At 46.9% G+C, this 17,425-nt stretch overlaps 1 protein-coding gene across 9 annotated transcripts in view; it reads left to right on the top strand.

Moving 5' to 3' along the window:
- RUSC2 (RUN and SH3 domain containing 2) overlaps nt 1-17,425 on the top strand; it is an 84,268-nt gene that overhangs the window by 47,976 nt on the left and 18,867 nt on the right. For 3 of the 9 annotated variants that reach the window (XM_054509273.2, XM_064579280.1, XM_045882629.3), the window contains one exon: nt 10,499-12,586. In XM_054509273.2, the coding sequence (XP_054365248.2) occupies nt 10,567-12,586 (2,020 nt within the window). In that variant the 5' untranslated portion in view covers nt 10,499-10,566. Of the gene's footprint in view, nt 1-442; nt 1,817-3,982; nt 4,053-10,498; nt 12,587-17,425 lie in introns of those variants that run through there. The other 6 variants (XM_045882627.3, XM_064579281.1, XM_054509274.2 and 3 more) reach the window with 5 other exon arrangements.

The following is a 17,425-nucleotide window of genomic DNA, read 5'->3' on the forward strand; positions in this document are numbered from 1 at the left end:
TTATGGGCTCAAGGTGCCATGGGCCCTCAAACAGATCAAGGTTAGAGGTAGGTTTGGGGGTCTTCACCCGCTTCTGTTCTCTCTCCAGCTCTGTACATCCCAGTGTATCATCGATGGCCTCATGGGCCTCATAGGGAATAGAAGAAGCAATAAGGGAAAGAAACTACATCTCTTCTGGATCCTGAGTGGTGGCTGCTGTGGTCCTGGCCAGCGGACCCCTGGCTTCTTTCTTTCTTTTTTTTTTTTTTTTTTTGATTTTTTTTTTAAGATTCTATTTATTTATTTGAGAGAATGAGAGACAGAGAGCACGAGAGGGAAGAGGGTCAGAGGGAGAAGCAGACCCCCCGCTGAGCAGGGAGCCCGATGCGGGACTCGATCCCGGGACTCCAGGATCATGACCTGAGCCGAAGGCAGTCGCCCAACCAACTGAGCCACGCAGGCGCCCCCCTGGCTTCTTTCTAGGGACCTGAAATCCAAGGGCTTGGCTGTGGAATACAGATACTGGTCAACACTGGGAGGAGACCTAGACCGGGCTAGTCCTCGGGGGGCCAACCGCAGCTTGCGACTGTCTCTGCGTTCCAGGGCGGCTGCAGGGAGCAGTGGCATGAAGTGGACAGCATTGCTGCTGGCTCTCCGGCTGGCTCTGGCTGTGGCTTCTCCACTGTTCACTGATCCCCACAGAACTGGCCCAGAGCCTGAGGAAGGGGGAGCTTGGAGGAGGTGAAGGGCTCTGTAGGGCTACGGGTAGAACTGAGATTTTTCTCTGGCTGAGGGGAGACCGCTCCCTTTCCCTAGGAAAATGAGCTTCCTGGCCCCTCAGCCTGGCCAAATGGATTCTGCCTCGTTACAGGCCCAGCCGGACCCCGCTCAGCACTTGTCCAAAAGCTAATGTAGGTGAAAGGAGAAGGTTCTATTCCGGCCACACTAACAGGCCCCCTGAAAATCCAGGGAATGAATCGGACCCTGTGTTCGGAAGGGGCCTGTAGGCAGCCTGGTCCTAAGGCTCACGACCACCCTGTGTAGAGAAACCTGCCTATGGCCCAGTCTCCCTTTTCTCCCAAGAGGCACACCCTCAAAGCCTCGTGCTGAGTCGCGCTGGGATCCACAAGGACTCGGCCTGCTGGTAGACCGACGACTGGTCCTTGCAGCCTCCCTTCAAGGTTTCAGGAACCCCCTCCCAGGCTGGCTGCTCCACCCTGAGGCTAGTCTGGAATCTTAGTGAAAGGAAAAAGCTGGAAAACAAGGAGTCATTCAGAGTGGGTTGAAGAGAAGAGGGAGAGGTTTCTGGCTAAGACCTAAAAGGAGGGGCCTAAAGGGAAGGAAGGAAGCTCTAAGCCTCTGCCCAGACTTTTCCCCTGAGACTCCTAAGGACCAGGGAGAAGCCAGGTCCGGCTCTCTCCCCCGTTTTCTTTGCCGCCTCGAGAGTTCTCAGCCTCCGGCACGGACTCCTTTCTCTCCCCTCCCCCTTCCCTAGGCTGAGGGGCCCCCAGGGCCTGGCAGGGAGGGAGGCTGGGCGGCTGTACCGTGGGCAGGCCTGCTCCTCTCCCTTCCCCCTTCCCAGAGCAGCAACGTCACCGCAGCCCCAGCACGGCCACCGGCGGCGGGCGGCGGCGAGCAGAGGCGCTGCGATTGCGCAGCCTCCCTGCATTCGCAACGATGCCATTGTATTAGCAGAAATCAGATCTTAGGAAATCGGTTCCGTTCCCCCTGTGTGGTCCCGTGGAACAGTGCCTCGGCTGGAACTGTCAAGGTAGAGCTTGGTTGGAGTGCAAAAGGAACAGAAGCCTCCGGGTGCAGCTCAAGGCTCCTAACAGAGGTATGGCTCAGCGGAGCTGGGGGAGGGGCAGGGCAGAGCCGCTAGGATAACCGAGCAGCACATTTGGGCCCTGGCTTCTGAGGGTTGGCTTTGTCTTTCCGAGAGAGAGAGAGAGAGAGAGAGAGAGAGAGAGAGAGAGAGAGAGAGAGCAAGCATGAGAGCAAACATTAGCCAGGCTCGTCCTTGCATATATTTGGGCTGTGGTGCAGAGGCTTGGGCTAATGCTGTCTTGTCAAGAAGCAGAAGATCCCCTCCTTCCTTTCTGGGCATTTCTAATGAGGCTGCTATAGTGTGGGCCAGGGTGGAGGGGTTCAGATCTAGGAACAAAGGCTTAATGGGAGGAGACACCCCTGAAGCTATCATAAGTTTATGATGGAGAAAATGCAGGGATTCAAGCAGCTTTCAAGAGGAGGGGCTGGGAAGCATCCATCCCATTCTTTTTCCTCCATACACAAACATTCATACCCATAGACACACATACCATATCTTCTGGTGCCATGGGAGCCACTAGGCTCTCGGTAAGGATGGAATAAGAAAGAATGTTGATCAAGAGGCTCCACAGTCTATTGGGGGAGCATGGGGAGGTGGTCATTGTAATGCTGAGGGCACCTGACTTGTTATAATCAGTCTCCTTATACAGACCTAGATTCCTAACAGGAAGGGACCTGAGCATAAGCAGGTCCCAAATGTACCCTCTTCCTCTCCTCCCTTCAGTCCTGCTCCAGAGAGGACTCAGACAGGAAAAAGGTTATCCGTCCTACCGATGCTCCTCGTGGGACCTCAGGTCAAGGTCAGATTGTTAGAGATTAGCAACTGAGTACCACCGTCTTCTCAGTCCTCCTACAGAAGGCCAAAAAAAGAGGGAAGGCATTCAATGACTAGCAGAGAGATGCTGATGACTGAAAACAGGGGAACCCTTTCTTCTGGAGTGTAGAACATTTTCCTGCCCAGAGTTACCCTATCGCTGAGCAGATAGAGTTCCTTAAATTCCCATTTCCATTGACCACCTTGGTGGATGATTCAAAAACATGCTAATAGGAATCAGTGGTTCCACATTGTGCAAATATGTGATTGGGGAATACACTGGGAAGTTGTGGGAGGTTGTTAGTTCCCAGGAAGCATCCAGGAATGTGAACTACAGAACAGGGAAAAGGGGCCTTGGGGACTATGAATGGGGCAGGGAGATGAGGGCCGGGAGCTGTGACAGGCGGTGGATTGAAGAGTGTTTAATAACATTCATATTACTGGGGCGGTAATATGAAAGGGACGATAGGTTCAGAGCATAGAGAAGTGGGTAAATACAAATTATGTAAGTGAAGGCTAGAGTGGGGGCCTATACAGGAAAGGTAGGAAGCAGCTGCCGTGCAGCAGGGTAAATGCCAGGACTTTAGGAAGAGGGTGTGGCCCGGCTCATTTTCTTTGGGAGGCAGTTGTAGTGGAAAGAATTAAGAACTGGGCAGAATTGGGCAGACCTGAGTTTGTGTCTTATCTCAGCTGTGTAATTGTAGGCAAACTACTTACTCTTGCTATGCTTCAGTTTTCTCATGTGTAAAATAGAAATGATTATGCCTCCTTTTACAGATCATAGTGGTGGGGTACCTGCCTGGCTCAGTCGGCTAAGCATCTGACTCTAGATTCCTGCTCAGGTTGTGATCTCAGGGTCATTGAGCCCCATATTGGGTTCTACGCTCTGCAGGGACTCTGCTTGAGATTCTCTCTCTCCCTCTGCCCCCACCCCCCACACTCTCTCACTCTAAAATAAATAAATAAATCATTCAAAAAGTTATAGTGGAAGTAGAGATGATATATGTAAATCACCTGGCATGTAAAAGCTCAGTGAATGATCACTAATAAATAGTATTGTTATGATAGGCCAGGAGACACTCATTTGTGATGGGGGCCAGGAAAAGGGCTCTCATGGAAAGCTCATCCGGTTGTAGAGAGCTAGACTTCCTAACTTGATGCTGGCTGAACCCACCACTATCTACCTAGTAATCACAGCTAGAGGGCCCATCTTCTGAGAGCTTTCTTCCACTTTCTTCCTATTCTGGATTCTCTATTCCTTCCCCATCTTCATCTCCCATGTCTCTCCATTCAATCAGGGTACTCATTCCAGAGTCTGGAATGAGCTCTTCTACCCCATCGTTTTCTCTTCTATTTTATTAGAGCTCATGGACCACAGTATTAAACGTGTATTATTGTAGAACAAGTCACTCCCAAGAAAGAAGTCTAAGAGGTATGTGCTCTGTGGTGTTTGAAATAAAGTCACATGTACAGTATACTCTCATTACATTCTTAACTGATCAAAAGTTAAGATTCCTTAAGATTCCTTAAGATGAAGATGCTGGATTGTGGATGGAGCATTAATTCCTTAAGAATTATTCCATCCAATTAATGGAGCATTAATTCCTTAAGATTCCTCCAAGATTCCTTAAGATTCCTAACTGATTAAAAGTTAAGATTCTTAATCTGTCTTTATTAACTGAGTGATCTTGGACAAGTCCTTTTGTTTTTTTGGTTGTTGATTTCCTTGTTTTTTAAAATGAAAGTGGCTCTGGCTACTTTGGTGAGTTGTTGTGAGGATCATGGAGATGACATATATTTAAAAAATGCTTTGCAAAAAATGTGCAAGTTTTGTCAGGGGCAGAGCAGAGGCATGAGCACAAAATCTCATAGGATGTCTGCAGAACTTCACCTTAGTTAGCTGAGCTAGAGTTGTCTGTGAAGGAACTATTGGCAGGCATTTCCCTTGGTTGTGTGGAGATCAGGGAGGAATAAGACCTTCTCTAAGATACAAAAACATAAAATGAATCCACCAGGGATAGTGCTTTACAGTTAAAATAGGATTCAGCACAACCTAAATGTAAAAGCTAAAATTATACAGCTTTCAGGAAAAAAAGGAAAATTTTCTTTATGATCTTGGGATAAGCAAAGATATTTTAGATAGGACACAGAAAGCTTTAACCATAAAAGAAAAAGAAAAGATAAATGCAATTTTGTATAATTAAAAACTTCCATTAATTGAAAAGCACCATTAAGAAAACAAATGGGCAAGCCACAGGCCAAAAGAAAATATTCACAAGACATGTCTGACAAAGGAAATTTTAAAACTCCTACAACTCAATAATAAAAAGACAAATAAGTCTTTAAATGGGTAAAGTAGGAGTCCACAAATAACGGAGCACTTACCATGTTCCAAGCACTATGTATAGGTTCTAGGGACACGGAATTGACTATATCTCAGTTTCTGACCTCAGGGAATGAACTCTAGTCTGGGGGACAGATACATAAACAACATTATAATATAATTGTCTGTACCCTCCAGCCAAAGGTTCTTCATCATCTTCTGTATCCATTTATTCTTTATCCCTGATTTAGAGGATCAGCCTTCTAGACTGTGTGTCACTGTGTTTTTCCATTTCAAAGCATATGTGACTCAGTAGTAGTTTTGTGGATCGAATCATAAGTTCTTATGTGTGTATATTTTATTTGTGAATGCTACTTGAAAATGGTGCTTTAGGGGCGCCTGGGTGGCTCAGTTGTTAAGCGTCTGCCTTCGGCTCAGGTCATGATCCCAGGGTCCTGGGATCGAGCCCCGCATTGGGCTCCCTGCTCGGCAGGGAGCCTGCTTCTCCCTCTCCTGCTTCCTCCTGCTTGTGTTCCCTCTCTCGCTGTGTCTCTCTCTGTCAAATAAATAAAATCTTTAAAAAAAAAAAGAGAGAACGGTGCTTTAAAGAGGGGGGGCGGTTATTCACCGAAGATCAAGTGATGGCTGTAGGCCATAGGTACTCCTAAAATTACTGCTATGTGTACAAGACAGTTTTCTATGCTCCTTTTAGTCCAGGCCTCAGATGATAGCCTTGACTTGGGGAAACCTAGTACTATATGTATGGGGAAGCCGCCCTCTCCAAGCCCTGAACCCAGGTATCTGTGTTGTTTAAAGAAAACAAAATGGGGCACCTGGGTGGCTTGGTCGGTTAAGCGTCTGACTCGATTTCAGCTCACGTCATGATCTCAGGGTTGTGAGATCAAGCCCTGTGTCAGGCTCCACTCTGGGTGTGGAACCTGTTTAAGATTCTCTCTCTCTCTCTTTCCCTGTCCCTCTGCCCCCCATCTCTAAAAGAAAGAGAGAGAGAGAAAAAACAAAACTGTTTAAATTATGTACATAATAGATATTTATTATATACAAATTAGAAAATATAGATGACTAGGGTTGCTGGAGGGGAGGTGGGTAGAGGGATGGAGTAACTGGGTGATGGGCATTAAGGAGGGCATGTGATGTAATGAGCCCTGGGTGTTGTATGCAACTGGTGAATCACTGAACTCTACCTCTGAAACTAGTAATACACTGTATGTTAATGAATTGAATTTAAATAAAATTTTAAAAATACAGATGAAACAGAAAGAGTAATATTAAAAATAATCCAAAATCACTCAACAGAGATAAGCACTATTAATATTTTGTTGTATATGCCTTCAAATTTTCTTTCATGCATATTGCTATGGTCTGAATATTTGTGTCCCCCAAAATTCATATGTTGAATCCTAACCCCCAAAGGTAGTGGTAGTAAGAGATAGGGCCTTGGGAGGCGATTAGCTCATGAGGACAAAGCCCTCATGAATGGCGTTAGTGCTCTTACAAAACAGGCTCCAGAGAGATCACTTGTCCCTTACACAATGTGAGGACACAGCTAGAAGGTGCCAGCTATGAACAAGGAAGAGGGCAGAATGCAGCCATTCTGGCACCTTGATCTTGGACTTCCCAGCCTCTGGAACTATGAGAAATAAATTTCTGCTGTTTACAAGACACATAGTCTGAGATGTTTTATCATAGCAACCTGAACAGACTAAGACACATACAGACATATATTTATTTACAAAAATGGTGTCATACTCTACATGCTGTTTGTAATCTGCAGTTTTACTTAATATTTTGTGAACATTTTCCCAAGTCAGTAATCATATTAACACATTATTTTAATGATACTCTGCTCTGTACTTTTTTATTGATTGTTATTACTGGAATTTTAAGTTGTTTCCAACTTTCTGTTATCCTTGTAGCATTTTTATTTGAACCCAAGTTTTCTTGGTGAAGGAAGAGAAGAGATGGGGAAGAGTGAAGGGAAAATTATCTCATGTACTTCATAGCTAAACTTCCTAAAAATCCTCTTTATTTCTCTCAACAATATCCCATACTTTAAGGCAGCTGTCTCTCTTTTTTCCTTCTCAGTTTATCTCTGAAAATGCCCAATCCCCTCCACCAGTCAATACCCATTCCCTTCCTCACCTCTCCTTTCCTCTTCTCATAAATCTTAATCTTTTTTTTCTATTTTAAAAAAGGCTTTAAATAACAGTTTTGTTAAGATATAATTCACGTACCACAAAAATCCGTAGTTTTGATTTTACTCACTGACTTTCATAATTATCACCACTGTCTGATTTCAGAACATTTTCATCACCCCAGAAAGAACCTCCATTACCCATTAGAAGTCACTCCCCATTCCCCAGTCCTCCAGTCCCTGGCAACCACTAATCTATTTTCTGTTTCTGTGGATTTGCCTATTCTGGACATTTCATATAAATGGAATCATACAACATCATACAAAGAAGCCTTTTATGACTGGCTTCTTTCACTTACCTTTTTGAGGTTCATTCATATTGTAGCATGGATCACTACCTGATTCCTGTTATTGCTAAATAATATTCTGTTGCATGTATATATCAAAATTACTTTTTTAACATCAGTTTTTTTGTTGCAGCTTTAGCTATCTGTCTATCTAACTATCTATTTATTTATCTATCTATCACCTGTCTGTCTACACTGGCGCGCCTGGCTGGCTTAGTTGGTGGAGCACGCAACTCTTGATCTCAGGGTTGTTGGTTCGAGCCCCACTTTGGGTGAAGAGATTACTTAAAAATAGAATCTTAAAAAAAGAAAAAAAAAAAGAGAAACCAAATTTAAAAAATAAAGTAAGCTCTACACCCGGTGTGGGGCTTGAACTTTAGACCCTGAGATCAAGAATCACATGCTCTACCAACTGAGCTAGCCAGGTGCCCCTGTATCACATTATGTTTATCCTCTCCCTTATGCAGTGGCATATACAGAATGGACAGAAGGCATATACAACAAAACCAATTCATCTGTTAATGGACAGTGGCTTGCTCCAACCTTTTTTGGCTACTGTGAATGCTGCTATGAATATTAATATACAAGCTTTGGTGTGAACATGTGTTTTCTCTTGGGTATATACCTAGGAGTAGAATTGCTGGGTCATATGGTAACTGTATGTTTAACATTTTAAGGAACTGTCAGATCAGACTGGTTTTCCAAAGTGGCTCCACCATTTTACCATGCCTCCAGCAAGGTTGAGGGTTCCAATATCTCCGCATCCTCACCAACATTTGTTACTGTCTGTCTTTTATCTTAGGCATCGTGGTGGGGATGAAGTGGTATCTCAATGTGGTTTTCATTTCTGTGATGACTAATGATGTTGAGCATCTTTTCATGTGTTTATTGGCCGTTTGTAAGTTTTCTCTGGAGAAATGTCTATTCAAGTTCTTTGCCCAGTTTTTAATTGAGTTATATGTCTTTTTATCGTTGAGTTGTAAGAGTTCTTTTTTTTTTTAAGATTTTATTTATTTATTTGACAGAGAGAGAGAGAGAGAGACACACAGCGAGCTTAACAACCGAGCCACCCAGGTGCCCCAAGTTGTAAGAGTTCTTCATATATTTTGATCAGTAATCTCTTTGCAAATATTTTTTCCCATTTTGTGGGTTGTCTTTTCTTGATGGTATCCTTTGAGGCACGAAGGTTTTTAATTTTTATGAAGTCCACCTTCTCTATTCACTTGTCACTTGTGCTTTTGGTGTCATATCTAAGAAACCATCACCCAATCCAAGATAACAAATGTTTATTCCCGTGTTTTCTTCTAGAACTCAAACCTTGTAGCTCAGTTTAGCCTCTCTGGTTTCTACCTTTCTCTGTATCGACTCATTATCCTCATTCAACTCCCAAAGGGTTGGGAGTCCAACAAAGAAGTCTTCCTCTCAGAAAGAAAAGGGAGGGGAGAGGATAAACACTTGCTTTTTAATTTTGATGTAATTTCATTTATAAAAGAATTTTTAAAACTGAATTCCTCACACACTTATTTATCAGCCACTTGAATTTTTTCATTTATGTATTGCCTGTTCATGTCCTTGAGCATGTGTGACTTGCCTAGATCTTTTCGTACTCCACATGGGAAGATCTGTGACCCTGTAATCTAAATGAGTTAAATTTTTAAAAATTGGTGGTATTAAGTATTCAACTAAATGGTGGAAAACTCAGGCATTGAGGAATTTAGGTTCACAGTGGGTGGAAGGAAAATGACAAGAATAAAAAGGGAGGGAAGAGAAATGAATGAATTAGCAGAAGTTAGATAAGAGGAGTCTGAGCAAGCAAGACTCTTAGGACTTGAATTTGGTAGTACAGGAGACTAGAATTTGAGGAAGCCGTTCTGTCGCAGTCCAGCCAGCAGACCAGAGAAGCTCAGAATAGGCTCTGTGTGCTTGGGACCGGGAGACCTTGAATAGGAGAGAGCTTTACCTTAGCCTATTGGAGGAAAAACTGGGAAGAGAAGACTTTCTAGGGGACCCCCATGGTGAAAGTTCTGGACTGAAAATGGACAGAATTTGGGCACTTCAGAAGATCTGTATCCTGAACTGGACAAGAATGTATTAGGCCTATCATGTTTGCTAGGACTGCTGTGTGCCTGAGTGATACAAGAGATAGAAATAGACACCCACCCCCTCAGTGAGAAGGAAGAGGTTGGCATCACCCATACTTTTAGTCAAGTCACTCTAATGACCAACTCGGTCTCTGTATTCAAGAAGCTCCAGGACAGGGGCGCCTGGCTGGCTCAGTCGGAGCATGTGACTCTTGATCTCGGGGTTGTGAGTTCCAACCCCATGTTGGGTGCAGAGATTACTTAAAAATAAAATCTTGAAAAAAGAAAAAGAAAAAAAAAAAAAAGCAGCAGCAGCTCCAGGACAGTAGTAGGGAGAGTGAGGATCATTAGCCCACAGCCGGCAGAGAGGGATGAGCATTCTGGGGCTCAGAGGAGAAAATGAGGTGACATGGGGGCAAACAATACAGAATAATTTAAAAATAGTTTTCTTGCAAAATTAATAGCTTATTGCTATGAGTCCATGATATAGTTCATCTTCATGATTTTCCCCTTATCTGAGAGCTTGCAAGCTCAAGCTGGGTCTAAGGCACCTCCCTGTCCTCCTCAGTGCCGAGCACCCTTTCGGTCTTCCTAGATGGTTTTTCTAAGGTACTATTCATACTTTTTTTGTACTTGGGACTAGTCATTATTTACTGCTAAGAACTTGTCCTTGAAAGAAAAGGAGAAAGTGCTGTCCTTGAGATCCCCAGACCTTTGTAGGTGGCATGAAAAGGAGCTTGCCTTTTATCACCAAGTGGATGCACGGCCAATGAAGGGGGCACTCAAGAGCTGGACCCGTGCAGAAAGTAGGGCAGGGTAGCCCGGCCCTGTCGGGCTGTGTTATCAAGCTCCATCTTGACTCTGAGTCGTTTCTCCTCTTGGGTTCTTCTCCCTCTGAAAATGCTATGGGGAAGGGCATGTCCCTGACTTCCAGGGAGGTGACATTAGGTTCCCTTTCTTTCCCTCTCTCTCCAGGTGCCAAGCTCTCCTGATGAAATGTGTTCTGCCCCACTGGGCTCCGGGGGCAGTGTCTGGTGCTGTTGATGCGCTTGTTCGAAATTTCCAGAATGGATAGTCCCCCAAAGCTGACTGGAGAGACCCTCATCGTCCACCACATCCCCCTGGTGCACTGCCAAGTCCCAGATAGGCAGTGCTGTGGAGGGACAGGTGGAGGTAGTGGGAGCACGAGATCCAACCCTTTCTGCCCCCCTGACCTGGGCACCAGCCGGCCTGATCAAGACCTAGGACAAGCTGACTCGCTGCTGTACAACAGTCTGCACTCTGCCCCAGGGGGATCCGCACGGCCTGCAGACAGCACGAGGAGCAGGGTTCGGGATGGAAGAGGCCCCGGGGCCCCTAAACGACACAATCCTTTCCTGCTGCAGGAGGGTGTGGCTGAGCCAGGACTTGGTGACCTCTGTGATGACAGCATTGGTGACGGTGCCACCCAGCAGTCCTTCCACCTGCACGGGGCAGGTCAGCCCACCTTCCATCTGTCCCCTTTCCAGCTGCCACCACCTGGCCCTAGGGCGGGCAGGCCGTGGGGGGCGACGCTTAGTCGAGCTGGAGTAGTGGAGGGGCAGGAACAGGAGCCGAGGGCCACCTTGCATCCCCAGCACTGCGGCACTAGCCACTGCGGCCGGCCAGACCTGGAAGCAGAGACCATGGAGCTGGACGAGAGTGGGGGACCTGGCAGTGGGGGCGGAGCCAGTGAGACGTCGGGCTTTTCCTTCGATCCGGACTGGAAGCTCAGTTCAGATGAATCGCCGCGGAACCCAGGCTGCTCGGGCTCGGGGCCGCGGCGCCGCCGCTGCAGCAGCGCCTCCAGCCCGTCCGAGGCGGCCGACCAGTCCATGGGCTACGCGAGTGACTCCTCCTGCAACAGCTCGGAGGGCGTGCTGGTCACCTTCAGCACCCTCTACAGCAAGACGCACGGCAGCTCCCGCGCCAACCTCAACGCCGCCCCACAGTTGTGCAGCAGCTCTTCCTTCTGCAGCCGCTCAGACCCTGGCGCCTTCTACCTGGACCTGCAGCCCTCCCCAGCCGAGTCCAAGATGTCTTGTGAGTCCCACCACCCGGACAGCGGAGGCGGGGAAGGGAGCTACGGCTGCCCTCATGCCTCATCTCCCGAGCTCGATGCCAACTGCAACTCCTGCCGCCCACACTGTGAGCCCTGCCCAGGGGGGGCCGACCTCACGGCCTGCTTCCAGAGCCAGGCGCGTCTCGTTGTGGCCACACAGAATTACTATAAACTTGTCACCTGTGACCTGTCCTCCCAGTCATCCCCAAGCCCAGCTGGCTCTTCCGTCACCAGCTGCTCTGAGGATCACACCAAGATAAGCCCTGCGCCAGGCCCCAGCCCAGACCCTGGCCCCAGCCAGCCCTCTGAGTATTACCTATTCCAGAGGCCAGAAGTCCAGCCAGAGGAACAAGGAGCGGTGGGTTCCCCGGTGGAAGCAGCGGCACCTGTGGGCCCCACCGTGATCGAGGGGCAAGTGTACACCAACACCTCGCCCCCCAACCTCAGCACTGGACGCCAGCGCTCTCGAAGCTGCGATCGCAGCCTCGCGCGCAGCCCTCCTGTCCGCCTGGGCTCACTGGAGCGCATGTTGAGTTGCCCAGTGCGCCTGAGTGAGGGTCCTGCAGCCCTCGCTGGCTCTGGCTCCCCACCTCGGCGGGTCACCTCCTTTGCTGAGCTCGCCAAGGGCCGGAAGAAAGCTGCAGGCTCTGGCTCCCCGCCGCTTCGAGTGAGCGTTGGGGACTCCTCCCAGGAGTTCTCACCCATCCAAGAAGCCCAGCAAGATAGGGTGGGCCCACTGGACGAGGGCACTCGCTGTAGCCACAGCCTACCACCCATGCCCTCGGGGCCGGGCATGGACCTATTTGGCCCAGAGCCCTGGTCCACCCAGGTCTGTCAGGGCTCCCAGGCCAGTGAGATGCCACCTGCTAGCCTCAGAGCTGCTGGGCAAGGCCCCTTGGCCCAGCTGATGGATCCAGGGCCTGCTCTCCCAGGGAGCCCAGCCAACAGCCATACCCAGAAGGATGCAAGAGCTAGAGCTGACGGTAAGGAACATAGAGGCTGGAGAATACCGGAATATATGCATGGCCTCCTCAATGATAGGGCCCTGGCAACCACCCCCTCCATAACCACTAAAGGTTCCTCAACCTAGATCCATCATCTTTCCAGTCCAGGTCATGTCTGACAGTTGTAATGGGGGGAAAGATAAAAAATACACTGAAATTATCAGGACTCAGAGACTGATATATTGGGAAAGGAAGTACGCAGACGGTTGTGATTATAAGCCTGGATGACTGGAAAGATGATGGTACGTGAATAGGGACCACAGACACTGATGTAAAGTGGATTTCCTGGAAAAGGGATAAAGCCCAAGTTCAGTTTGGGACATTTAGGAATTTGCAGTGCTTAAGGGATATGTCCCTTAGGCAAACCACACTGCAAGTCAGTGAAGTTCATTCTTTGATCAGTGATTGTTGCCGTTTTTCAAAGAGCCTGAAACCAGACACTTGACTTTTAAGCCTCCTGGGCCCGCTCTTCCCCTGTTTATTACATTTAAATAATTGTTTTATAAATGCTCTATGTTAAATGTTGGTGATGGAGAGATGTGAGGGACAGTCTCTAGCCTCAAGGAATTCTGACTAAGGATGAAAACAGAAAAGGAAACATAATTAAAAACACAGAGTTGGGGGAGGGGGGAGTGCGCCTGGGTGGCTCGGTTGGTTAAGCTGCCCACTCTTGATCTCAGCTCGGGTCTCAATCTCAGGATCATGAGTTCAAGCCCTGCATTGGAGCCTACTTAAAAACAAAAACCAGAGATGACGGTGTCCAGTACTGGTCTATGAGAGGGCTCTCTAGACAGACTAAAATGTCAGAGAAGGAGTGCTAACAGAATTTATATTTAAAACCAGTCTAGGGGCGCCTGGGCGGCTCAGTCGTTAAGCGTCTGCCTTCGGCTCAGGTCATGATGCCAGGGTCCTGGGATCGAGCCCCGCATCGGGCTCCCTGCTCGGCGGGAAGCCTGCTTCTCCCTCTCCCACTCCCCGGCTTGTGTTCCTGCTCTCACTAACTCTCTCTGTTTGTCAAATAAATAAATAAAATCTTTTAAAATAAATAAATAAATAAAACCAGTCTAGAAACAGGATGAGGAATAGGCTTTGTGGACACTTGTGAGAAGAACATTCTAGGTTCATACAGTAGTCCGTATAAAACCAACAAGGTACAGAATAACTTGATGCTTTCCAGCCATGGTGGGGTGTGGATGGAACTATTGAAGGATTTTAATCAGGGAAGTGGCATTTTGTTTTTTAACAGCTTAGTGGCATAGTTTTTTTGCATTTTAGAAAGATCACTGGTTGTTTGGGGGAAAGGTGGATTGGAAAGGATGCCCTGGGGGTCAGGAGACCACCAAGATCAGAGTCATCAGAATAACAGAAGTAGTTAAAACTTTGAGTGGATGAGAGTACCTAGGGAGAATGTGTGGAGTTGTAAAGGGAACAAGGACAGAGAGCCCTGAGGATACAATGATTTAAGGGTGAGCAGAGCAACACTCAAAGGTTCTGAGAAGAATTTGGAAAATAGGAGGAAAACCAGGGGAGAGTGAAGGCACAGGCACTAGAGGAGGAGAAAGTTTCAAAAAAGAGTTAGGTTCAACAAAGTTTTGAAGAGAAATCACTAACATTAAGGCTGAAGAATCCCGAAAACAACATTTGGGAATAGTGAAGGGGGGAAGCCAGATCGCAGAGGGTTTGGAAGGAGAGATAAAGCAGGGGAAAGGGAGATAAAAGAGAATCTGCTATGCTGTAGGCTCGGGTTGGTCCATATGTCTTTTCAAAAGAAGTGGGTTAAAAAACCATAAATGGTGTAATCTCTGCTATTGGGAAGATCATAGCCTCAGAAGACTTCACACTCCTAAAAGGACACAGAGGAGCTGCCCTTGGGGTGGAGGATGAAAGGGGAGGCCTCCAGGGAGGAGGGGGGTCAGAAACAGCAGAGATTGGCCAGAGTCCTTTGGAACCCACCCCCTTCTTAGACTTGACTGTCTGGTGGGTGTCTCTAGGCGCAGGGGATGCTGTGGCTGGCATTCTGAGGGCAAGAACAATACTGGTCAGAGATGGGAGAGGCATTGAAACTGTTGTGTGTTTTTTTATTGGGTAAGGCTTTTCATACAGAGATGCTATTCCGTTCCATAAGTCTCCAGTGATCTCCCACAGGGCTCTTCTCTCAATTCTATACTTTTTTTAAAATTAATGAATGACAGTTCAATGAATTCATGAATGACAAAAGAAGCTGAGATCTCTTTGAGATCCTGAGCAGCAGAGTCAACGTTCAAAAAGATCTTACCAAATCTGGAAAGAACAAAACAAAAAAGCAGGGACCAGTGTCAGGTTTGATAGGTAAGCTATACTTGAGTTGATTTGGGATATTTAATTGATCGCACTCTCAGAATGAGTCAGCAGTTTGGAAGGGCTTCCAAATAGTTAAAATGACTGTCTTCCTTGATAGACTCCAGAAGGGAGAAGCTGATAGTCCTCTACTCCTCTAAATCAGTTAGTGCTCACCTGCAAGTTCTGGGTACCCCATTTTAAGAAGGAACTGAGGAACTGGGGCTGTGTCACCTACAGAACAGCAGACTTGGGTGAATGTGGTCTCTGATTTTCTCAAGGGCTGTCACATAGAAAAGTGAGAAACCTTACTCTTTGTATTCCCTGGGGACAAAACTGAGACCCACTCCCCAGGTCAGGCCCCTCCTTCTCTGATCTCATTCCTCTGCCTCAAACCCTACTCAAACCCTATCCTGGGGACTTAGGGAGGATTTTTTAAAGAGTAGAAATAAACAGTCTAATTCAAACATACTTTATATAGCGGATATAATAAAGCTGCGGTTGGGAAGGCCTAATCTGAAAGCCAGGGTCAGTTCAGCCTTGAAATTTTATATTTAAATAAATGGATAGGCAGGAGGCATTCCCAGCAGGAAAGGCTGTGTACTTAAAGATGGGAATGGGGTGGGAAGAGTGGTGTCAATGAGAATGGCAGGTGTGGGAGTTTGAGGGGAGAGCAGTCTAAATGGTGGCAGGTGTGGATACCTATTTGAGAAGATTAGACTTTATTCTGTGGGCAGTAGGGTCACAGGGTATTTTAGGAAGCAATCTGATTTATGTAAGAAGATCTGGATGCAGTGAGACTAGCCTGAACCAAGGGTGACAGTGGGGCTTCATTCATTTACTATTGATTCAGTACCTACTATATACTGGGCTCTATTCTAGGCACTGGGGATACATCAATGAACAATTCAGAAACACTGCTTTTTTTGGAGCCCTTATGAGGAGTAATAGACAAAAACCAAGATAACTTCTAATAGTGATAAAATGCTAAAAAGAAAATAAAACAGGATAATGAGACAGAGTATGACTTGTCAGAGGGACTGGGGTGGTCACCACTGAGGAGGTGATGTTTGAGCTGATGCCTGGATGATGAGTTGATTTCAGGCAGAACAGCAGGTGCAAAAGATCCCGAGATGTTAATGAACTTGGCATGTTTAAGGACAGAAGGAAGTGTGGCTGGAGCACAGTAAGCAAGGGAGAATGACAAAGGTTGCTCTCCAAGCACAGATTGGAGGTGACAGGAGGGTATATTTTGAACATGTCCCCTAGGAGTGAGTCTGAAACCCCTCCCTGATGGGGTTGTGATCACTATCCCCTTAAGACTCAGTGAAGTAAGGGGCGCCTGGGTGGCTCAGATGGTTAAGCGACTGCCTTCGGCTCAGGTCATGATCTCAGGGTCCCGGGATCGAGTCCCGCATCGGGCTCCCTGCTCAGTGCAGAGCCTGCTTCTCCCTCTCCCTCTGCCACTCCCTCTGCTTGTGCTCTTCTGTCTATCTCTCTGTCAAATAAATAAATAAAATCTTTAAAAAAAAAAAAAAAGACTCCATGAAGTAAATAAATGGGAAAAGATGAGGGATACCATTTCCTATGTAGTGCAATGTGATAAAGAGAACATTAGCCCCTAAGTCAGACTCTGGCTTAGCAGAATTCTAGCTCTGCCACTTCCTAGTTGTGTGACCTTGGGCAAATGACTTAATGTCTCTAAATTTCCAATACCCTGAGCTGTCAGGTAAGGGTATTAATTCCTGTCTCATAGATTTGTTGAGCCGGAGTTGTGCCCAGTGAGCCACACCCAGGGTTTCTCGCTTCGTAGAAGCTCACAGCGCCACCTTGTGTCATGCAGATGTTTACAGTGTGCGGAGTGTTTTGTTGGGTTTTTTTTTAGAAGCACAACTCACGCACAAAGACAATCTGGCTGTGCAGTATCCTGGAGTTTTGTTAGTTCTGAGCCCTGTGTCTTGAGAGACACTGACCTGAAGATTGGCTGAAAGAACAGGAGAGGACCAGCCTTGGGGATCACAACTCTGTGTAGAGGGAGCAAATGTGGACCCTGAGGCCCCAATGCCAGGATCGTGAAAGAGTGGGAATGGGGTTGATAGGGGTGACAGGAGGCTGATTCCAGCTGCAAATGAAGAAATATCATGGTTAGATTTGCTTAAGAATGAAATGAGTCAGCTTTAGTGGAGACAGGCGATGATGAGTAAAACCTTGAAGTAAATAACATCTTACCCTGAATATCTGTGACCTTTACTCCAACTCTTTAGGCCTTAGAAACAAAGGAAATGGTGGTTCTGCCATTGACAGAAATGGAAGTCATCAGGGGAAAGGTGATAGATGAATTGCTTTAAAATAGCAAATTTTGGGGGTGCCTGGGTGGCTCAATCGGTCATGATCCCAGGGTCCTGAGATCAAGCCCTGCATCGGGCTCCCTGCTCGGCGGGAAGCCTGCTTCTCCCTCTCCCACTCCCCCTGCTTATATTCCCTCTCTCGCTGTCTCTGTCT

This window comes from Mirounga angustirostris, unplaced genomic scaffold (assembly GCF_029215605.1).
Source record: "Mirounga angustirostris isolate CCGP_5_RB_7025 unplaced genomic scaffold, mMirAng1.0.hap1 SCAF_15, whole genome shotgun sequence".
In the NCBI taxonomy this organism is placed as follows: Eukaryota; Metazoa; Chordata; class Mammalia; order Carnivora; family Phocidae; genus Mirounga; species Mirounga angustirostris.